The sequence below is a fragment of the Dermochelys coriacea genome, chromosome 4 (assembly GCF_009764565.3).
Source record: "Dermochelys coriacea isolate rDerCor1 chromosome 4, rDerCor1.pri.v4, whole genome shotgun sequence".
Taxonomy (NCBI): domain Eukaryota; kingdom Metazoa; phylum Chordata; order Testudines; family Dermochelyidae; genus Dermochelys; species Dermochelys coriacea.
In genome coordinates this window covers 119,704,454-119,729,030 of record NC_050071.1, presented here as the reverse complement: position 1 = coordinate 119,729,030, position 24,577 = coordinate 119,704,454, and the positions used below count along the sequence as shown (strand labels likewise).

Sequence of the window (24,577 nt, the reverse complement as noted above, 5' to 3'; positions counted from 1 at the left end):
CAACTCAGGACTGACCCAGGAGTGGAATAGCAGAATGTAGCAAGTTATGGCTGAGTGAGAAGGAGTTTTCTGTCAACCTGTCAATATTAGAAACATTTAATTCACCCAAATATTTTTAATGGAAAACAAAACTTAGCCAAAAGCAAGGCTGCAAGAAATAGGATTTTAAACTGGTCTCAAAATGTCCATGAAGTAGAATTTCCAATAATGGAATACAACTTCCATAAGTATTGTCTTCAGGGGGAAATATCTTTGATGCTAAGGACATCAAATGAAATGACAAAGGTTAATGACTCCGGTACAGAACATACATATCACATGTAATACCAGTCAACATATTGACTTGCTCTTCTTAAATTAAAAAATTACCTGAAGAAAGCACCTATTCAGATTCACAAACACAACCATCCAAATTGTTTTTCCCCCTTTCTGAATAAGTAGTTTGTTCTTCAAATATATTTTTCCTAGAACCGTTACACAAACTTACTCCAGCAGGCGTTCATCCTCTACTAACTACAGTGCCACTGCTCTGTTTTTTCAAACTTTATCAAAACCTGATAGACAAAAAATGCAGAGGGCAATGAAAACTCTGATAATGTGGAACAAATGCACAATCCTATAATTAGCATTTACTAAGATGCCCATGCAACCAGGTGTGATATGGACTAAAGATATGACACACCAGACTGGTCACAATTAATCAAAACAGAGCCTGTTAGATTACAACTAATCACTTTCAGCTCAATCAAAGGTCATTGATTTTTGCTACCATTAGATAGCATTAATCTTACACACATAATAACAAGATGACAAAGCATGAATACTTTGCCAATAACAACAATTTCCAATTAGCAAGACCAATACTAAATATTACAAATTCAGATCCTCATTTAAAAGTGTCAGTGAACCAATACTGTGAATAAATTAACTCAGTACCTAGAACTTTATCAGTAAATCGAGAAGCCTCATATGCTTTCCTTGTCTCTCTTGCACTTCCTCTATGACTGGGGTCACCCTAGCACTGGGGTCGGCAACCTATGAGAAGTGGTGTGCCAAGTCTTCATTAATTTAAGGTTTTGCATGCCAGTAATAAATTTTACATTTACGGGGGCCCCCTGATGGAACCCCAGATTGGCAGTGGGCTGAGCGGTGCCAGCAGCCAGGACCCTGGCTGGCAGGGGCCGGCGGCGGATGGAACCCCAGACCGGCAGTGGGTTGAGTGTCTCAGCGTGCTGCTGGTCTGGGGTTCCGTCTGCCGACCCCTGCCAGCCGGGGTCCCGGCCGCTGGCCTCACTCAGTCCACTGCCGGCCCAGGGTTCCGTCTATCCAGGCCGGCAGCGGGCTGAGTGGGGCTGGCGGCCAGGACCCTGGCTGGCAGCAGAGTGCCGCTAAAAATCAGCTCGCGTACTGGCTTTGGCACACACGCGGCAGGTTGCCGACCCCTGCCCAACCACCTTGTCTGGGAAAAGTATTAGGGCATGAGATGCATTTTCCCTTTCCTGCCTTGTATCTGGCACTGGTGTCTTCCTGCTGTAAGCCTTGTTTGCTGGTGTGACTGCAGAGTCCCTTGGTTGATGGGTTCACCACTTGGCTATACTCTTAGCTGAATACTGCAAGCCAAAAGAAGGGGAGCAGGCACTATAGTGTGGCAGGCTGTTGTAGCAAGTTGATCTACCACGGCATGAGCTGTTGTCTCATTTGATGTACTATGCAAATAGGATTCAAATCAAGGTAATCTGGCAAGGTAGACATGTATTTAAAAATGTTTCCTAGTTTTAGTTACCCCTGGGAGATTGTGTAGGCAAACTTTTCTAGTGGAAGCATAAAGATGTGTGGTCACTTAGAGAGGAAAAATTCTTCAAGTCTACAAAGGAAAGTTCTCCCTTATATTACCAAGAGCTGACATGTGGTCAGAGAATAAGTCATGAGTGTTCTTCATCTAGAGTGCTAGGAACCCCACATCTATCACTGAGTAGGAGGAGACCAAATTCATTTTCATTTGTGACATCCAGGTCTCCTAGAGTAAAAGACTAAATCCCAAGCCCATTATTGCACTAACCTAGCCTCTTGAAAGCTGCAGAATATCAAATGAATGATAAATCTCTGAAGTTTCTATGCCTGAAGTCTAGTTCTGTTTTGTAACTGGATTGGAGATTTTCAGACTTTTTGCAGCCACTAGCACAAATCACCTGATGGAGCTCTGCAACGGCCTCAGTGCTTTGGCAGTCATCCTCTTCTTCCAGATCATGCAGTGTCTGTCTCTGCTTCTCTAACATTTCATGGCAGGCCTAAGATTAAGAGAAATAAAATAGGAAAAAAAACGTGTAAAAATATATCTTTTAAATAGCTGAAACCATGGTCCACATGAAAGCTACTGACTGACAAATAAAGCAAGGGTGCTTTTTTGACAGCATCAGGGATCCAAGTACTGTAAAAGCTAGTAGGGAAAAACAGCATACTGTCCTAGCTGAGTGGTAGAAGATCATTAGCAAGGACTGAAAAGAATTAGTACAGTACAGTATAGCTGAAAACTGGCTCACACAAGGAAAACTGGCGATTTCTGTACCTATTTAAAGTAGGCAGGTGTCAACAAAAGTCTTTAGCAAAGAAGAAAGGATTAAATCAGCATAGACTGAATTACTGTCTCACTCCAAAGAGATAAACACTCCAGAACTGGGTTGAGAAAAATGGGTGGGTCACTGAAAAGATGTTTAGTCTACCAGCCTGTATACAAAGCTGTTCTGTGAACTGATAACTTCACTTTCTAGTATTTTCAGTCTGTTCACCTTTCATGGGCACTATACTCAATATAAAAAGAAGCAGCAAAAATCCTAGGTAATGCTGATGATAGTAGCTCAACTACTTAGTCATATATCATTACAGTCAAAAGACAGACTATATGGGCAGAATGGGCAGAAGAATTCACATGACTTCCTATATCTCACAGGCCACAGGACTTCTCTGAATCAATTCTTGCTTCAAATCCAATAGCTGTGGTTGAACTAGAGCATATCTTTTAGGAAAACATCCAATCTGTATTTTAAAATTTCAACTGATGGAGAATCTACCTTGTCTGTTGAGTTGTTCTGCTGGTTAATTACCCTCATTGTTTAAAAAAAAATTACATCTTATTTTTAGTCTGAATTTGTCTAGTCACCTTTCTCTTTTATAAACTTATGAAACAATCTATTTAGTTTCTCACTATAAGGCATGTTTTCCGATCCTTTAATCATTCTCATGGCTCTCCTCTCAACACTTTCTAATCTTTCAACATCCTTCTTGAAGTGTGGACATAATCTTAGAGGGAAATAAATATTCACCATCTCTGTGATAGCTTAGGCAGGTTTGAACTTGAACACAAAGCATGAAAATTTCCACTAAGCTACTGCATAGCATTAACAAGAGTCCCACTTATTTGGTTGTTAATAGTCATACTGGAGGAAGGTGGTTCATTTGTTTCTCCATAGAGCATTTGGACTTTATCTTAGAGCAGAGGAGAGAGTCACCTGCTCACAAGGACCCGTTTCACTATTGGGGCAGAAGGGTGAGAGCGTCTCATGGCTCAGTTATATTTCATGGAGGAATTTCTTAACATCATAGTTTTATATCCTGTGCTACAATACAAAAGCTGAAAAATTGGAAAACAGCTATAAATCCCCCAGCCTGCAACAAATGTATTATTGGTTTCAACTGTTACTATGCAATTTACTGGTTAGATGACAAAGTTATTTATAAGACTATGGTATGGAAAAATGAAGGCATTTTCTTTGCACAACTGAATTTTTCTTGCCTTTGCAGAAGGAAGTATTGATACAAAATTCCTTAATTTCAGTTAACATGCTCTGGATGTCTATCAAGAAGTCCATTAAATAGGAGTACAAACAAACATTAAAGTGTCCAGTGAATAGAAAACTGCATAATAAAATTAACTGTTTATATCTGATCAAGACAAAGAGCCTAAGAGATATAAAATGCCACTAAAGATATACGTGTTTTAAATGGCGGGAAGCCTGCTCCTACACTGTTTTTTCCCCCTGTACATCATGGAGTGTTCTTTAACCAAACTTCATCAAGGAAACATTGCAGACCAAGTATAGTAATTGCATTATCTAACTTACACAATGTAATTACAAAACTCGGACTGCAATAAGAAGTTGTAGCATTGAGATCAGCAAAATCTGTCAGTTTGTTGTAATGAGAAAAAAGTTTTCTCAAACAATCTAGCGGAGTTTTTACATTTTAAACTGTTTTTTAAAATTAATGGAACAATCTAATATTGTGGGGTGGTACCTTAGTAAGTAGACATGCTGCCCTTAAATCATTTCTTTTCCTGATAGTTGACAATGAATTTTAAAATAATGTAAAATCTATAGTTCTCAGCAATTACAGAAGTCCTGTTGCTTTCCCCATTTAGGGTTTCATAAAATAAATAAATATAACAGTGATAAAATCACTGTTAACTTTGCCAGTTTTGCTGTAAGATAATATAATTATTGATCAAAATGCCATGTCTTAAATCAAAGTATCCATGAACAACCACTAACATTAATTCAAAGCAAAGTGCCCTGCCAAGTGCCGTGTGTTGCCAAAATTTTTAACAGGGGACCCCTTCGATTATCCCCTCATGTGAAATTAAATATTCTCCTCTACTTCACAAGCTTCGAGCATAGATTTTTAAGGCCAGAAGGCACCATTAGAACATCTACTCTAATTTCCTGGATTATACAGGCCATAGAATTTCACTTAGTTACCCTTCTGAGACCAAAAACATGTGTGTGACTAAAGCATATCTTCCAGAAAGGCATCCCGTCTTCACTGAATCCCATCCTCTTCCTCTCCCAAATTCCACAAATCCTTTCAGCCAACACACCTACCAGAGCAATTTCCTTCACTCCTCTTGACCAACCAAAGTTCCCTGTCCTCAGCACCTGAAGAAGGTCTCCTTTGGATATGTCCCCCTACCTGGCAGCTGTTCCTCACAGCAGCATTGGTGGGGTAGGCAAGTCATTCTACAGTGTCTGCTGTCAGTGGTAGCAGCAGATTGGTTATCGGGATGGGTGACTGTAGGGACTGGTCACTTAGGGAATAGATTCTTGAGAATGGCACTCTTCCCTGACAGGTGTTGGCCTGTCCTAGATGGCCTGAGTGGGACCAAGAGGAGGAGTGTGTTTTCCTATTGTGGTGGTAGTGGGAAAGTTGGGTGAGGCAGGCTCTGGTCCATCTCCCAGTGCCAGCTCTTTAGCTCCTTGCTGGAGCTGGGCAGACAAGCACCAGCAAGCTACAGGATTTCCACTCAATATGAAAGTAGCCTAGGGCATGTCTACACTACATACGTAAGTTGACCTATGTTAGGTTGACTTACAGCCATCACAGTAATTACTGCAGTGGTTCATGTCCACTCTACCATCCTTCAGTTGGTGGTGTGTGTCCTCACCAGGAGCATTTCTGCCAACTTAAGAGGGCCAGTGTGGGGGGGCTGAGAATCCAGGCTCTCAGCTCTGTGTGTAGCTCCCCGCCAGAAGCCTGACTGCCCCACCCTCCCAGCTCCCATAGGTTTTCGGCCCCCCACCGGGAGCCTGGCTGTCCCGCCCCACCCCCAGATATTAGCTCCCCACTCCTCACCGGGAGCCCAGCAGCTGCACCAGGGTACGGAGCCCAGCAGTTGAATGGAAGTTCCCAGCTCCCCACTGGCTGCACAGAGGCTTCCGGCTCTCTGCTTCCTGCCAGGAGCCTGGCAGCCACATGGAGGCTCCCTGTTCCTTGTGGGGAGCCTCAGCAGCAGCCTAGCTGGGTGCCGGGAGCCAGCCAGCCTCTAGCTGTTTCCACCCATCCTGGGGTGACAGTCCAACTTTCTTGTCAATTTCACGGCTCCTCCATGTAAGTAACCTGCAGTGTCTACCCAGACACTGCTTTGCCCTAACTACGCTGCCACAACTCCACCTCCACGTGAGGAATAGGGCTTATTATGTCAGTGTGGTACGGCACTTACATCAGTAGGAGCAAGGCTGTAGTGTAGACACTGACATAATTAGATCAATGTAAGCTGCCTTACGTCGACCTAACTCTGTAGTGTAGACCAACCCTTGGCCCTGCATCCTCTCCTTCTTTTTTGCGTGCTGCTGACAGTGCGGAAACTTCAGGGCGCCTTTTGCATGGACTTCCTTTTGGCACTGGTTGCGGACACAGTATGAGAGTTCCCATTGCAGCAGCTGCTACAGCCATGGAGGGTGCCACCACAGCATTGTTATTCCTTATTATTAGTATTACATTAGCACTTAGATGCCCCAGACATGCTCTGCCAGGCTAGGTACTGTACATACACAAAATAAGAGAGATTCCCTGCCTTGAAGAACTCAAAAGACAACACATCATAAGTATTATTATCCCCATGTTACATGAGGCGGATCTGAGGGACAGAGATTAAGTGATGTACCCCGGAAGTTTATAGAAGAGCTAGGAGCATGGCAGCTGCCCAAGCAAGCAAGAGGTGGCTAAGTCCCAATCTCAGAGAGGGCTTTAAAATTTTAACAAGCAGAACCAACCCTAGTATTTTGGGGCAGGCCTTTGCAGTCCTGTCCCCCATCCCCAACTCTGCCCTAGGCTACTGTAGACATGTCAAATGAGGACACAAGCTGGCAGTTCTGGTGGACTGCGAGAACCTCAGAGAACGTTACAATGGCCCTAAAACAAACCAAATAGTGAATATAAATCTTTACACAGTCACCTTCAGAAATTCATCGAGTTCTCCTATTTTCTGAGTTTTACTGAGGAGATCCCCTTGTTCATCCTTCTGAGCTTGTTTGAGCTCTCTTATCTTCCTTGCACGACATGCTAGGAGTTTCACGATTAGGTCTTTACCTTGTTGGACACATTCTGGAATATAAAATGTAAATGATTAGGTGTTACAAATCTATAATTTGGGGAAAATAAGTGTGTGAACTTTCATTTCTGGTTTAAAAATGGATATAGGTTAAAAAAAAGCCTGTGTTCAAGCAGTTTGACTTTTATTTCTTAAATAAATATATTCTATTGTAGGGGTGGCAGCACTGTCCAGTGTATAGGGCACTAGACTGGGTGCTAGGACTTCAGGGTTCTATTTCTGGCTGTGCCTCTGACTTGCTGCATGATCTTGGACAAGTCACTTAGGCCAAAGCTTTCAGTATCCACTGATTTTTTTTTTTTTTTTTTTTTGGTGAGGGTGGGTGCCAGCTTGAGACATTTGAGGCCTAACTTTCAGACACTCCCCAGCTCCAGATGAGTTTGCCTTACAGTTCCAGACGTCTGCTATCCAAACCTCCCTGACCTCTGTCTTTTCATCTGCTATTCACCTAACCCCCTCAAAAAAATACTAACCTTTTTTTTCTATAGATACCTCAATAATTCACTACTCCCCCAATTAAACCATGCAGCTAAAGATTAATACAGACAATGAATGTTACATTGTGGCAGCTATTCTGCCACCATATCAAGGTGTTTTAGCTATGGGAAGTTTCTTGTTGTGGGGAGATAAAGCAGTGCATTATATAAACTCTGCGCATTACTCATGCCCAGTGCTAATTTATTATAAACATCAGCCTGCCGCCGAACATAAATTCTCTTACAAATCATTTGAAAATGCACTGAAAGTCCTTAATTAAAAATCAAGATAGTGCAGTGCCCATTTCCAACCGCCACCCCCTAAAAAGTCTAAAATAATCTTGGAGGTTTAAAAAAACATTTTGAAATACAGTTCTAGTCTACACTACAAACTTACGTTGGCATAACTACATTGCTCAGGAGTGTGGAAAATCCCCCCTCCCGAGTGACGCAGTTTTATCAACTGAACTCACAGTGTAAGCAATTGCTATGTCGAAGGGAGGGTTTGTATGCAAGAAGTTTGAGATAATCTTTTAATACAGTAGGTTGCTTAATACGTGTGTACAGATTTTACTCTTATGGACAAAAGTACCTACTTCGCATAAAACTAAGGCCTTATCAGCTGCATCTCTGTCTTGCAACAATGCAAATATGACTGAGAGAAAAACAAAAGGAATGAACTCAAACTTTAAGGGCTTACTTTTAGAAACACACAACAGCCCCGAGGTAGGCATATATGTCCTCCTTTTAAAGAACTAGCAGGGCACATCCATTAAACTCTTTGCTTAAACTGTTGTTCGTATGACTACTTCCCAATTTTTTTAGAGAGGACAAAACCTGCGGAATGGGGATTGATGGCCTTTAGATATGGCAAAACTCACAATTCAAAACTAGCTGAGAATACAAGCAACTCTCCAGTGAGAGTATTTACATTCAGGCTGTTCAGCTCCTAGAGCTTTGACATGGACAGCATGCCAAAAGGGCAGGTAAAGAATCAATTATCCTAAGAAAGCCAGATTTGCATTGCTAGCAAACAAAGGGTTTTACTCCAGACTGATCACTTTAGAATCAAAATTATTTAACAAAGACAGCAAGTATTTAACTTTCAAATATAAATATATAAAACCAGCTTCCAACCTTACACCACTTGGTGCTTGACCCAGTGCCCACTGAGTTGAATGGAAAGATTCCCCTTTCCATTGGGGAATGGAATGCTGAATCAAGATGTTATGAAGGGGACGAGAGACATAAATACTCTTGTGGCAAACCACGGAATTAAATCAATACGGAATAATGTAGTGATATGTTAAACCTTTGCTCCTAACTGACTAGATACTCTTTATTTAAAGTGGTAAATATTCAGAGCAATGCACAGGTTCACAACTCCCATTAATGACAGTGGAACTCTGATTCCTAAATTCAACTGGTATCACTCCAAGATATGTTAAAACTCGGTAGGCTTCAAAGTCAGTTTAAAAAAAATCAAATACATAACTGTAATAAATTCCTCACATGTGATGAGCAAAGCGATAATGATGGTTAGATATGTCTGTCAAAGTATTTTGATTTAAGTCAAAGTAGAACAGTTGTTAATCAGAACAGGACAAATCCCCTACCCCCTCCCAGACCCCAGCCATGGGGCATGGAGGCATGGGAAACAATGGAGAGCCTGAAAAGTAAACTACAGTGCTCTTCTCCATGACCCCACCCTCACTTTTTCCTGAGTAGGCTATGTGGCCAAGAGTCAGCATTCATCCATATTGAGTAGGGAACTATTATGTGCTGCATCTATTCATATGGACTTAGCAGTAGGGGGACAAGCTTTGGTTCAATCTTGTAGATAGTGAAAACCCACCAAGGGATGTGAAAATGCAGAGCAAGGCCAAAGTAACTGTGAGCTGCAGGATTAGAAGATTTCATCTTGCAAATAGATGCAGGACCTTGATACATGGGAGCTGGTGGGAACCATGACTGCATGAACAGAGTCTAAGGACACAGTTTCCAAATTACTAGTAATTTTAGGTGCCTGAAGTATTGGGTGTCCAACTTAAGACAACTTAGAATCCTGTCTTTCAGAGGGTGGCTACTCAGCACTTTCTTAAAGCCAGGCCTCCTTAAGGAGTATCAATTTACACACTCCAAAATTGAGGCTCCAAAAATTATTATTCAATTTTGAAAATATTGGCCTATACTTCCTATTTCCCTGCTGTGTATGGCACTGAATATATGAAAACAAGACTCTTTCATCCTGCCCTTGAAAAGTATAATGGGGAACCTGGATACCAGGAGTTATTAGTTTGTTGGGAGATCCCAGCTTCTGCAGCGCATGAGGGACTTCAGGTGAGTGAGCCATTCTGCTCCAGATTTTCTAGCTACAAAATACCTGTCTGTTTAAACAAAATTTCATGGCAGGGGGAAGGGAGGGGAGAGAGCTAAAATGCTCCCCCCATTCAAAGTTAGTTTAGTTCTTTGGGGGGGGGGGTTATCCCTCAAAAGCTAATTCTGAACACTCATTTTAGCCTCAGGAAGATGGAGAGATGAACTGAATTGCAATTATCAGCCCCAAATAGCCTTTTATAAAGGGCTGATGCCACAACTGTGTTTTTTGTTTTAAACTTTCCAGTTCCATCTGCTGTTAGGCGAACATAACACAATGGTTTGCACTTACGCAACCGCCACTGGCCTTAAACTCTGTGATGCTAAGAACACTTTTTATCCAATGATTTCCAAGCCCTTACCAACATTAATTAGAAAACCCTCCCAATACCCCTATGTCATAAATATAAAGGGAAGGGTAACCACCTTTCTGTATACAGTGCTATAAATTCCCTCCTGGCCAGAGGCAAAATCCTTTCACCTGTAAAGGATTAAGAAGCTAAGGTAACCTCGCTGGCATCTGACCAAAAATGACCAATGAGGGGACAAGATACTTTCAAATCTGGAGGGGAGGAAAAAAGCTTCTGTCTGTCTGTGTGATACGTTTGCCGGGAACAGATCAAGGATGCAAGCCTTCAACTCCTGCAAAGTTAGTAAGTAATTTAGCTAGAAAATGCATTAGGCTTTCTTTGTTTTGGTTTGTAAATTCGCTGAGCAGGAGGGAATGTGTATTCCTGTTTTTGTGTCTTTTTGTAACTTAAGGTTTTGTCTAGTGGGATTCTCTATGTTTAGAATCTGATTACCCTGTAAAGTATTTACCATCCTGATTTTACGAGGTGATTCTTTTACCTTTTCTTTAAATAAAATTCTTCTTTTAAAAACCTGATTGCTTTTTCATTGTTCTTAAGATCCAAGGGTTTGGGTCTGTGTTCACCGGTATCAATTGGTAAGCATATTATTATCAAGCCTTCCCCAGGAAAGGGGGTGTAGAGCTTAGGGGAATATTTTTGGGGGAATAGGATGCCAAGTGGTCCTTTCCCTGTTCTTTGTCCAAATCACTTGGTGGTGGCAGCATACTGTTCAAGGATAAAGCAAAGTTTGTACCTTGGGGAAGTTTTTAACTTAAGCTGGTAAAAATAAGCTTGGGGGGTCTTTCATGGGGGTCCCCACATCTGTACCCTAGAGTTCAGAGTGGGGAGGGAACCCTGACACCTTATGAGGCTGATGTAACTTATATTCATTTTACACATGGGCACAGTGAGGCACAGAGAGATTATACAGACCACACAGGAAGTCAATGGCAAAACCAGAAACAAGATCTAGATGGCTTTACTCCCTGTTCCCAGAGCATATACCCTCCCTAGGAATGGCAGTCCAGATCCTCAAAGAAGGTATTTAGGCTCCTCACTTCCATTCCTTTGAGCATCTGGACCAGCATTCCTAGTTTATCCATTAGTATGCTTCGAAAGAGTGAGATTTCATGTACTGTTATTACTCTTCATAGCAAAGTGAGACAAGTCAATAACAAAATGAAGCTCATAGGTCAATGAATTTTAAAGATGAAGGTTGGAAATGTCTGTTTAAAAAGTACTTACCATTATTGTAATGTGCTACTTGCTCCCAGAAGGCCTTGTGCAGGCCTGTTAAAAGCTCTTCCTTCTGCGAAAGAGAGAGGTTGCTCTTTATAGTTAACTGGTCCAATATACCAGCTACAGCATCTAGTCTACATTTACTTTCTTCTTGTATCTTTGTCTTCAAAAAATCAACCATTTTCACCGTTCGCTCCCAATTAAATATTCTTTCCTGAATGTCCTGAAAACAAAACAAAAATACTATGTAAAAAATTAAGTGCAAGCAGAGTGCTGAATCTCTGTAACATGCTGAGCCCTTCATTAACCCATTCAATACTCAATGATGCAAGAGACAAAACCAGTGACACTAGACAAACTATGCCCTCCAGCGACCCATTCATTTGATTGTGTGGGCTTACTTGCACCATGGAAAGGGTTAAGTAAAGCTGTCTACATTTTCCATCCAGTGATTCCTGGCTCCTTAAGGAATGAAAATAAATCTAAAATGAATAAAGCAATATGAATAATAAGTGAGCACCGCACATTTCAATGTTCAACACAGCCTGATGCTGAGGGGGAAAAGATTCACTAGATGGAGCAAAAGGATAAGATCTAAGGATTTTTTTCCCCTAAAATACTGCCCCGCTGGTCAGTTTTCATTTAAGAATGAGCACGGCTATAGGATTACAATACCATTGTGGAGTGAGTCCTAATACACTGAGACTACTGAAGGAATTCACATCTGTTACAGAGTTGAAGTCTAATTATAGAAAACACTACCAGTTTGGGATGTCTGCCCTGTTTTTGACAGTCTGCCCTGAGATAGGCGGTCGTGAGCAACTTCAGACAGCGTGACAGGGTGACCCTTAGCAACTAAAGAAGAAGATGGTCCTTCTTCAAAGAGCTAGAAGGTCCATGAAGGCAACGTCAGGTAGAACAACTTATTAAATGTTGGACCCAAACATAAGAAATAATTCATTTAGACATAGCTCAGTGGTTTGAGCATTAGCTTGCTAAATCCAGGGTTGTGAGTTCAATCCTTGAGGGGGCCATTTAGGGATTTGGGGAAAAAATTGGGGATTGGTCCTGCTTTGAGCAGGGGGTTGGACTAGATGATCTCCTGAGGTCCCTTCCAACCCTGATATTCTATTCTATGAACATTCATATTAAACAGGCACAGTTGAGGAAAGTCCATGTATTTCTGTGGACCACAGTGCAGAGAGACCACCTATAAAGATTATTTGTCAATGTAGGTCATTTGTTTTATTTGACTCCTAGATTGCACGATCATAAATCATTAGCTACTAACCACTAAATATTTTATGGGTGAAAAAAATGCATCTAGAGGCCATAGCGGGCCAGATTCTGATCTCATTTATACTTCTGTAAATCCAGAATAATTCCAGTGACTTCAGTGGAGTTACTCTACATTAATATCCGGTATAACTGAGAAGGATCTGGTCCAATTACATGTTAATTATGCATAACAGTATGTGTTTTTTGTTGCATTAAAATGAATATACTTGTAAATGTTACTGCTTCCTCTCTCAAGGCCAGGTTAGTAGGAGGTGCTGAGGGTCTTCATTTCCAAAGGAAGTCAGGAGAGCGCTCGGAACCCTTCTTAATTTGAAGTATGGCCATCCAGGCACGGTAGAATACATACATTTAAAAAAGATGTCTCAATGCGCAGGTTAATATTTCTCTTCCCCATCATTAGGTGTAGTACTCTTGCTGCTTGCTCATTGCTCTCATTAAAATCTTGCAGAGCATTTTTATTCCACCATGACTGGATAGTCGTGTTTTCAGAATCAGAATCAAAGTGATGAGAGGTCATTCACTTAAGAGTTTTTACAAACTACCAAGAAAGCTAGTCTCCTTATAACAGGTTAAAGTAAACAGGCCACAGTTGGTAAGTTGTCTACCTAATTCATAAATTCTGACTAACATAAACATTACACATTCTCATTATGCTCTGAGTTAGGATTGACTGTTTGAGTCTCTCTTCAGCTTTCTCTCCTCTTGTACTTTACCATTGTTTGCAAATCCTGAGACTGGCTTAATAATCCTTCTACTGCAATCATTCTCTCAGTCAGATTCATCATTATCTTTCCTCTTTTGGCACTTGAGCAATTTGATAGGCTCAGGAGAAACTGCTCGGCTTTGTCTGCCTGCTTCCAGAAAGCTTCCATCTGCACAGTAGGAATTAAAACATATCAATTATTTTCCCCTTTTCCTAAAACTCCCCCATACTATTTAAAAACCTGAGAAATTAATTACCCTGCAACACAGAAAGGTGTTCTATTCTGGGAGGCAAACCATTGTAATTCACGATGAAGCCATTACAAAGTCACCATTTGGCAAAACCATTTTCACAAAAATCTCATATTTTAAAACATGGGGACGCACCCTTGGTAATGTCAGATACCAGTGTATGGTACCTGTTGGCTAATTCTGAGTCTTTATGGAGGTTAGAGTATACAATTTTATTTAAGATTGCTATTTAAAAGAACTCCCCACACACAACACACTAAAAACAGGCTAATTCAGTGGTCCCCAAACTTTTCAGAGTCATGCACGCCTCCACCCCTGGAGCTAGGGCCAGAAGCGGGGATGCGGCTCTCAGGCAGGGGGGACGTGGACAGGGATAATGGGGTCGAAGCTGGGGCTGCAGCTGGGGGTGGATCTAGGGCCAGGAGCACAGCCGCAGCAGGAGGGGTCTCCCTCCCAGTCCCTCCTGGGAACTGGCACAGGCCCGCTGCACCCCCCAAATATTCCTCTGCATTGGGGGTGGGCCCCACAATTTGGGGACCTCTAAGCTAATTAGTACAATTGGGGACAGAAGAAAGGCTAATAGCCAGTCATTACTTTCTAACACGTTACTTTATTAACAATGTTGCAGTGTGGGAGTGCATGGCTAGAAAGATTTTAGTTTAAAACGCAGAAGTTTTTTTAACAGCTGAGGTTTTTGCAGCTTTTCAGTTTGTAAACATTATATTAACTTCTCAGAAATTGTAAGCATATTATGTGGTTTAGAAAGTTTTATATACCCCACCTACAGATCACCAGCTTTAGGCTCTAATCCTGTAGATACTTGTGCACGCGCTTAATTCTATACATGCGAGTCATTCCATTGACTTCAATGGGATGACTTACATGTATAAAGCTAAACACATGTATATCTGTAGAATAGGGCCTTATATTGTAAGCTCTCCAGGACAGGGGCTTGGGTCTGTGCAGTGTCCAGCCATCTAATGGTTTTATATTGCTGCAACACAAGGGTGCCCCAATCCTGACTGGAGCCTCTAGGTGCTATCATCATAAATATTTATTAGTAATAGTAATAATAATAATAAAGCGGGAGATTGTGACTAGCAACTGGCACTTAATTTTCAACGGGACTTGTGCTACTAAATGTTCCCCAAAATAGCCAAGAATTGTACTTTTACATTCTAGGTGCTTTTTCTGGAGGTGCCAATTTGCTGTGCATGGTGAGGAAAGGAAAAACCATATAGTACTGAGGGAAAAGAGGTGCTCTTCAAGTGCCTGATCCATCTGTGGCTGAAGTCAATGAGAATCTTTCCATAACATAATAACTGTGATGTGAGGAGCAACTCCACACATGGGGGCAGATCCTCATCTGATGTAAGTTATTACACCTCCATTAAATGACATTTTACATCCGCTAATGGTTGTCCCATGGAGCTCAGTAAGGCTAGATGACACTAATAATATCCATTTCACATGATTAACTCTGCAGAATATTAAACAATAAATTCTTTAAAGAATTGCCTTCACAGTCTCACAAGAAATGTCACATGCTTCTATCTCTGTCTGTCGGACTTCTGTTATCAAGTGAAAGGAACAGAGATTAAATAGAAAATCATAGAAGTTCATGCTTGCACATTTCACAAACTACCAGACATGTCAGAATTACTGTCGGTTTCTCTGTCAGAGAGGCCCAGGGCTAGGATATATGGGCTGTTCAAGTCAGGACTAAAGTGCACTGACAGATTAGAGTGGGGAAGCTTATACATAGCCAGACAGTATGACTGGTCTCTCATACTCATTAACTCAAATATTGAAAAAAATGGAGAGAGAAAGACAGTCTGAGAGATTCTCCTCTTATTTTCCAGCAGACTAGATAAATAAGATCTTTTTCCATCTCCGGGTTTCCTGGCTCAGAAATTAGTTTTGACACACTAGTGCTATTGAACTGAAAAATTATCATTTCATGAGGATCAAATGTCAACAGTAAAATTATATTTTTGCATTTAAAAGCACTTTAAACATGTTACACTGTGCAAAGCAGCGTAGCCAGAAGAGTTACTGAGGTGTTAGTAATACTTTAATTATATCAACTGAAAAAGTTTATCTATGAAGTGTGCATACTTTACAGGGTACAACTGAGCATCAGATGTAAGGAAAAATATTACAGGTCACATTCTGCCTTCATTGCACAAGTATAATCCCACTGAACTCAGATGAGTATAAAAGAGTTTAGAGTCTATGCCTGTATGGTTTATTTAAACAGTGCATTTTTGAAAAACAGGAAATGCACTAAGAATGAAAACTAGAGGAATCACTTAATTCTGACTACCAGCCTGCTTATTCCACTCTAATGCCACTTCAATTACAACATGATTTTAGCAGCCTTTATCCTGAGAACCACTACAGCTAGCACCTCATACAAGTGCTGAAGATATAGCTAATCTGAGATTTTGTGACATAAAGCATTAATCTATTACATTATTAAATACAGTTCTAAGTCGCCCTTTACTGAAATATATTTTACATAAAAGTGTACCAGTAATCTTTTCAAAATATATAACTAATTCTCTTAGTGGCTCAAAAGATATATCAGGTCCTAAAATCCTATTTAAATTAAGGTGGGGGAAAGAACATAAGATTATAATAAGAATTATGTGATAAGGTCCGAAGCTCATATTATACAAAGGCTTGAAATATTTTACTAGTCCAATAAAGTAATAAGCTTTTGACATCTCTGTGTATTGTGCAAGAACCAGTGTTCAGAAAAGAAAGATGCTAGTTGCTGGCCAGAGTTAGAAACACTTTGCTAGATGAATGTACACATGCTTTCAGAATCAGTGGACTTGTAAAACACTGATCCTGGAGTAGTGACCACAAAGAAAAAAAATATTGATTCCCCTATCAACAGAACAAATGTTAATTAGAAATACAGAGATGAATAAAAATGATATAGGTACGTTATCGAGGATATGTTCAGAATATTCCCTCTCTTTCCTTTCTAAGTCTTCTAAGGTCTGGTACTCTGAATTACGAGCGCCCGACATCTCAGTACTCAGTAGTCTGGAGGTAAGTTGTTTCTGTAACTCTTTCAAATCCTGGAAAAATAAAAAACCCGTTACACAGGAAAATAGCTTGTCTGAATAGGAAAAAAGTATTACTTGGAAAATAATAATATACACACAGCTTCTGTTTAAAAAATGCTAATTTATTAGAGTGTTTGAGTCTTCCCATGATTCTTCATGAAAGTAAATTCAACAAATAAATTCAGGAAGTTTTATTTCTAGGTACTGCCATTCTTGCAGTAAATAGAGAAAACATCAGACATTAGGCATGAGTCAGCCCTGATTTACACTTTTTTTACACAAGTGTAACTCCACTTAACTCAGTTTAAACCAGTGTGAGATCAGAATCCGTCCTGGTGTTCATTTCCACTGACTTTGGATACCATTAAGCATTGATCCAAGTCTTCATATTTTTAACCCTTTTAGTGCACCCACAAGTATTTTCAAGAAGATTGCAATTTTGGCTCCCCATCTTTTACTGGTCTCTAAAATGCACATGCTGTGCTTGGGGATGGTAGGTGTATGAATACCTGATCCATGTGTGCAAATGTAGGTGGTTAGCAGTGGGTGCGCACACACACACACACACACACACTTACTTTTACTTATACTTGCCAAAACAGTAAGGTGCATTTTTAGATGTCACTTGAAAATGTTGACTTTTAATATTTGTAAGCAAATACTTTTAAATGGAGTAAGTGAAATAATGTCTTCCAACAGATTTAATAAACAAAAAACTCAGTCCTTCATCTTTCTTCCATGGGTTGCCACCAAGATGCATATTTCTACACTTTCCCAAACATGCCTTCTATCTCAAGCCGTTTTCTGCCACATGATTTTGTCTCCTAAAGAATTACATTAATATCTTATGTCTTAAAGAACTGCAAACACATTTTAGTGACCCTTAAAAATATTCTGTCATCAAAATCCCATTAAGCTTTCATGTAGAATCAGCGAATGAAGAAATAAAAAATGCTAATTACAGCAAGGTGTCTTGTCTACTGTCCTGCTAATGCAGGATTAAATATAATATTAAATGTAATATTTCTGCTAATACCAGTGGTATTGCTCCTTGCCAATGTAATTTTCCCTTTATACAAATACAGTGTTTGAGGATCAGTCTTCTCCATTCAGTCATGCCACAACCCAATGTTTGTAACATTTGTAAACGTTACAGACCAGATTGTCAAGAGCTCAGTTCCCATTCAGGCATCAAAATAAGCGAGTAGATTCTTTTTCAAAAGAGGCTCAACATGTTAGACACTGATCTCTTTAGAAAAAGTCTGGTCATTAATGCCACAACAGGAACTTTTGAAAATCTGACCCTTATTTTTTAGGTGCCTAACGGGAGCTGAGCTCTTCTGAAAAAAATCTATCTCCATGTGAGTTAGTGCTTCTGAAATGTGCTGGGTTGATAGTCCCAGAGCTGGAAGTTCTCTAGCTGTTATTAAACCAAAGCCCCTCAGCATCATTTTGTTGAGTGGCTGAGAAAGGCAACCGTGTAGATTACAACTTGCGTGTCTATTACATTAGGAAAAGAATAGAGCCAGCTGTGATATGTGGTTTTCTGAACTACACAAGTGTACATTTTGAAGTCGTCTGAGATTGGAAGCATTCTGAATAGAAAACTGCTTTTCAGCAAATCAGAGTTTCTCATGAAAATTTCACTTTTCTGTCTATAACTTTTGGATTTTTATGGAATAACATCACTATTTATTTATTTATTTATATATATTTTTATTTAGGCAACTGAGAACTGAAAAATTTCTTGGCTTCCATTTTGACAAATTCTAAGTATTTTGTGGAGGGGGGGAACACCTGGTCTGTTTGTGGGGAAACGATAATCCTACAACTACCACCCTCATGCAGTCTATGTGCATTGAGATTATTATTCCCATTTTATAGCTGAGGATCTGAGACATGGAGAAAGCAAGGGTATGTCTACATGCAATGTAAGCCCCCGGTGAAACTCAGGCTCAAGTTTAACCCTCTTTCATTTACAAAGCAATCAGGCTAACCCAGGATCCCAGGACCCCCCAGAGGTGGAGGGTCTGAGCCTGAGTCAAGCTGGGACCCAGGGTTCAAGCCCTATTGTTTTGCAGTGTACAAGCAGTCCCCCCTGACTAGCCTTGGGGTTAGCCTGAGCTCTGGGACCCTCTCACCACACAGGGTCCTAGAGCCGCAGCTCCTGCCTGAGCCCAAATATCTACAGTGCAATTAAATAGCCCCTTAACTCCAAGTCAGCTGGCATGTGCCAGCTGTGGGTTTTTAATTGTAGTGTAGACATAACCTAAATGACTTGCCCAAAGTCACACAGGAAATTGGGGGCAGAGCAGGGAATTGAACAATAATCTTCCAGGTTCCAGGGTAGTGTCCTAACCACTGGACTATCCTTCCTCCCCAGGCTCCCCCAGACTGCACTGCGTGCCTCAGATAAAAACAATATTTAACTCTTGACATGTCTTACAGTAGCTCTGTTAGATGAAGGAAGAGGCCAGTGCTTTCAAACATCGTTACCTAAAGGTTAGGAGACATTATGGAAGTTGTCTACCCTGGTAATATTCATGTGTCTAAAGTTTGTCACTATCCAGCATCTACTTCTGAAACAAGGATTTATTCCTTGAATCTCTTTTCTTTCTAAATATGATTAACTTTTAATATTAAATTTGAGGATCAAAGGCAGTGAAGTGACCTTAATACAGAAAACCATGGAGATATAGGCTATCAGATAAAATTATAGAGAGCTCCAGTGTTAATGCATTGACTGTGAGATTGCATGATCAATCTAAATCCCTACTGACTAGTACTGACGTAACATGAGAAATTTTAATTCTAGACTAACTACCTCTTTTTTTAAAAAAAGTGAGGCACAGCTGGTAACCTTCCAGCAATTTCTTCTTAGTGCTGAACCATTTTTTCTCTTCTGTTCTCTCACAAACATAATGTGATCCAAACTGTGACTAAGAGCAGCTTTCAGCAATGTACATTAATTATAAGTGTGTAGTGTGAAAAGCCTCAATCCCAGAAATGGAGTTCGATAAAGTATATGGTAGGAGAATGATTGCACAGAGAGAAAAACAGGTACATTTTCTTGATAACAGCTTAGAATTTCCTTCAGGTACTGCACCCCCTAGTATGTTGTTGTTGACAATAATAGGTGAGCATAAATAATTAATTTACACCTAGGCCTGGTCTACGCTACGAGCTGAGGTTGAATTTAGCAGTGTTATCTCAATTTAATCCTGCACCCATACACACGACAAAGCCCTTTTTTCGACTTAAAGGGCTCTTAAAATCGATTTCTTTACTCCACCCCGACGAGGGGATTAGCGCTGAAATTGGCCTTGCTGGGTTGAATTTGGGGTACTGTGGACGCAATTCAACGGTATTGGCCTCTGGGAGCTACCCCGGAGTGCTCCATTGTGACTGCTCTGGACAGCACTCTCAACTCAGATGCACTGGCCAGGTACACAGGAAAAGGTTCGTGAACTTTTGAATCTCATTTCCTGTTTGGCCAGCGTGGTGAGCTCACCTGCACAGGTCACCATGCAGAGCTCATCATCACAGGAGACCATGCAGTCCCAGAATCACTGAAGAGCTCCAGCATGGACCGAACGGGAGGTACGGGATCTGATCGCTGTATGGGGAGATGAATCTGTGCTGGCAGAATTCCATTTGAAAAGACGAAATGCCAAAATATTTGAAAAAAATCTCCAATGGCATGAAGGACAGAGGCTATAACAGGGACCTGCAGCAGTGCTGCATGAAAATTAAGGAGCTCAGGCAAGCCTACCAAAAAACCAGAGAGGCAAACGGCCGCTGCAGTTCAGAGCCCCAGACATGCCGCTTCTATGATGAGCTGTATGCCATTCTAGGGGCTGCAGCCACCACTACCCCAACCCTGTGCTTTGACTCCGTCCAAGGAGTGGGAGGTAACAAGGAAGCGGGTTTTGGGGGTGAGGAAGATGATGATGAGGAGGAGGAGGAGGAGGAGGCTGCAGATAGCTCACAACAAGGAAGCAGAGAAACCGGTTTCCCCAACAGCCAGGATCTGTTTATCACCCTGGACCTGGACCCAGTACCCCCCGAACCCAACCAAGGTGGGCTCCCGGACCCTTAAGGCGGAGAAGGAACCTCTGGTGAGTGTACCTTTGTAAATATTATACATGGTTTAAAAGCAAGCGTGTTTAATGATTAATTTGCCCTGGCATTTGCGGCCAGTACAGCTACTGGAAAAGTCTGTTAACGTGTCTGAGGATGGAGTGGAAATCCTCCAGCAACATCTCCATAAAGCTCTCCTGGATGTACTCCCAAACCCTTTGCAAAAGGTATATGGGGAGGGCAGCCTTATTCTGTCCTCCATGGTAGGACACTTTACCACGCCAGGCCAGTAGTACGTAATGGGAATCGTTGCAGAACAAAGCATTGCAGCATATGGTCCTGGTGTTTGCTGGCATTCAAACAACATCCATTCTTTAACTCTCTGTGTTACCCTCAGGAGAGTGATATCATTCATGGTCACCTGGATGAAATAGGGTGGCTTTAGTAAGCAGACATTCAGAGGTGGCCATTCCTGCTGGGCTGTTTGCCGGTGGCTGAATAGAAATCTTCTCCACTGTTAGCCACGCGGTAGGGGGAGGGGTGAAGCCATCATCCCACAGAATTGTGGGTGGGGGGGGGTAGTTGGGTTTCTGCTGCACGTGAACCCAGAAACTGCAGCCCCTCCTTTTAAATTGCCAACCCAATGGCTACTTCATATGGGAAATGAGGGTGCTGCTTTTTGAAACCATTCCCACATGTTATTAAGGTTAAAGAAGCTAAAAGACTGTGGCTTACCATGGCTGCCTGCAAGCCGAATTCTGCTGCCTGGCCCTGCATGAGTGATCTCTCACACCCAACCGGCATACCTTCAGTAAGAGGCAAAATATGACCTTGTAATGAAAGCTCGTGCTATGTAATGTTAACAGCAAGGTTTACTGTGAAAAAGTGTACCCATTGTTCTATAAAATGTGCCTTTTTAATTACCACTCTCCCTTTTTTCCCCCTCCACCAGCTGCATATGTTTCTCCTTCCCAGAGGCTAGCAAAGATTAGAAGATGAAAAAAATGCACTCGTGATGAAATGTTCTCTGACCTTATGCTGTCCTCCCACACTGACAGAGCACAGCAAAATACGTGGAGGCAGACAATCTCAGAGTGCAGGAAAACACAATATGACCACGAGGAGACGTGGCAGGCTGAAGATGGTAGGTGGCATCAGCTTGCTGAAAGAAGGCAGGAGTCGATGCTCAGGCTGCTGGAGGATCAAATCATATGCTCCAGCATATGGTTGAGCTGCAGGAAAGGCAACAGGAGCACAGACTGCCGCTACAGCCCCTGTGTAACCAACCGCCCTCCTACCCAAGTTCCATAGCCTCCTCACTCAGACGCCCAAGAACTCGGTGGGGGGGGCCTCCAGCCACTCCACCCCAGAGGATTGCCCAAGCAACAGAAGGCTGGCATTCAATAAGTTTTAAAGTGCTGTGTGGCTTTGTCCTTCCCTCCTCCACCCGGTCCTTCCCTCCTCCAACACCCCTCCCGGGCTACCTTGGCAGTTATCCCCCTATTTGTGTGATGAACTAATAAAGAATGCATGAATGTGAAGCAACAATGACTTTATTGCCTCTGCAAGCGGTGATCGAAGGGGGGAGGGGAGGGTGCTTAGCTTACAGGAAAGTAGAGTGAAACTGGGGAGGGGGGAGGGGAGGTTTCCATCAAGGAGAAACAAACAGAACTTTCAGTCCATAGCCTGGCCATTCCTGAAACTGGTTTTCAAAGCTTCTCTGATGCACACTGCACCCTCCTGTACTCTTCTAACTGCCCTTGTATCTGGCTGCACATAATCAGCGGCCAGGTGATTTGCCTCAACCTCCCACCCCGCCATAAATGTCTCTCACAGATACTGTGGCACGCACAGCAAGCAGTAATAACAATGGGAATATTGGTCTCGCTGAGGTCTAAATGACTCAGTAAACTGCGCCAGCGCGCTTTTAAACATCCAAATGCACATTCTACCACCATTCTGCACTTGCTCAGCCTATAGTTGAACAGCTCTTGACTACAGTCCAGGGTGCCTGTGTATGGCTTCATGAGCCTTGGCATTAAGGGGTAGGCTGGGCTCCCAAGGATAACTATAGGCATTTCAACATCCGCAACGGTTATTTTCTGGTCCGGAAAGTAACTCCCTTGCTGCAGCTGTTGAAACAGACCAGAGTTCCTGAAGATGCGAGCGTCATGTACTTTTCCCGGCCATCCCACGTTGATGTTGGTGAAATGTCCCTTGTGATCCACCAGTGCTTGCAGTCCCATTGAAAAGTACCCCTTTCAGTTTATGTACTCGCTGCCTTGGTGCTCTAGTGCCAAGATAGGGATATGGGTTCCATCTATCGCCCCACCACAGTTAGGGAATCCCATTGCAACAAAGCAATCCACTATGACCTGCACATTTCCAAGAGTCACTACCCTTGATATCAGCAGCTCAATGATAGCGTTGGCTACTTGCATCACAGCAGCCGCCACAGTAGATTTGCCCACTCCAAATTGATGCCCAACTGACCGGTAGCTGTCTGGCGTTGCAAGATTCCACAGGGCTATCACCACTCGCTTCTCAACTGTCAGGGCTGCTCTCATCTTGGTATTCTTGCGCTTCAGGGCAGGGGAAAGCAAGTGACAAAGTTCCATGAAAGTGCCCTTATGCATGCGAAAGTTTCGCAGCCACTGGGAATCATCCCAGACCTGCAACACTATGCAGTCCCACCACTTTGTGCTTGTTTCCCGTGCCCAGAATTGGCGTTCCACGCCATGAACCTGCCCAATTGACACCATGATGTGCACATTGCAGGGGTCCGTACTTTGTGAGAAGTCTATGTCCATGTCCTCATCACTCTCGTCACCGTGCTGCAGTTGCCTCCTCCTCGCCTGGTTTTGTTTTTCTTGCAGGTTATGGGGTTCTGCATATCCTGCTGGATAACCTGTGTGGTGTTTATAGTGCTCATAATTGCCGTGGTGATCTGGGCGGACTCCATGTTCCCAGTGCTATGGCGTTTGCACTGAAAAAAGGCGTGAAACAGTTGTCTCTGTTACTCTGACGGAGGGAGGGGCGACTGACAACATAGCTTACAGGGTTGGTTTCCAGGGAATTAAAATCAACAAAGAGGATGGCTTTGCATCAAGGAGAAACAGAATGGCCCCCTCAAAGATAAAACTCAAAACCCTGAGTTTAGCAGGCCATTGATTTCACGGAGGGAGGGAGGAAGGAAGGGAGGAGAAAATGAATACACAACAGATCTGGTCTATTTCTTGTTTTGATCAACTTCATCTATCTTTATACATCTTGCTGGCAGCAGACTGTGCAGTATGACGGCCAGCCATCATCATCTTCTGGGTGCTCGTCAGAAGACAGTGCAGTATGACTGCTGGCCATTGTTGTCTCCTGGCTGCTCATTAAAAGACAGTGCAGTAGGACTTCCAGGAGGACTGAATCGCCATGAGAGGAAACTTAAAAGGGTAATGACCTGGCTGAGTCACTCCCATGTTTGCTCAGGTGCCCCTGACCTCATCGAGGTGGGTTAAAAGAGCACCCTGGACTACAATGACGACGGCTACCAATCATACTGCATTGTCTGCTGTCAAAAGGCGATGAGCTGCTGCTATGTAGCAATGCAGTACCACATCTGCCAGCACCCAGGAGACATACGGTGACGGTGAGCTGAGTGGGCTCCATGCTTGCCATGGTATGGTGTCTGCACGGGTAACCCAGGAAAAAAGGCATGAAATGATTGTCTGCCGTTGCTTTCACGGAGGGAGGGAGGGAAGGGGGTGCCTGACAATATGTACCCAGAATCACCTGCGACAATGTTTTTGCCCCATCAAGCATTGGGATTTCTACCCAGAATTCAAATGGGTG

General features: G+C 42.3%; 1 protein-coding gene across 6 annotated transcripts in view; it reads right to left on the bottom strand.

The window, feature by feature from the left end:
• EVC (EvC ciliary complex subunit 1) overlaps positions 1-24,577 on the bottom strand; it is a 79,329-nt gene that overhangs the window by 34,691 nt on the left and 20,061 nt on the right. For all 6 annotated transcript variants that reach the window (XR_005292569.2, XM_038399541.2, XM_043512458.1 and 3 more), the window contains exons 7-11: positions 16,529-16,666; positions 13,334-13,492; positions 11,328-11,544; positions 6,725-6,873; positions 2,190-2,288 (exon numbers count right to left, since the gene is read on the bottom strand). Coding sequence is in view for 5 of the 6 variants with exons in the window: in XM_038399541.2 (XP_038255469.1) it covers positions 2,190-2,288; positions 6,725-6,873; positions 11,328-11,544; positions 13,334-13,492; positions 16,529-16,666 (762 nt within the window). In the remaining variant the exon portion in view is untranslated. The remainder of the gene's footprint in view (positions 1-2,189; positions 2,289-6,724; positions 6,874-11,327; positions 11,545-13,333; positions 13,493-16,528; positions 16,667-24,577) is intronic.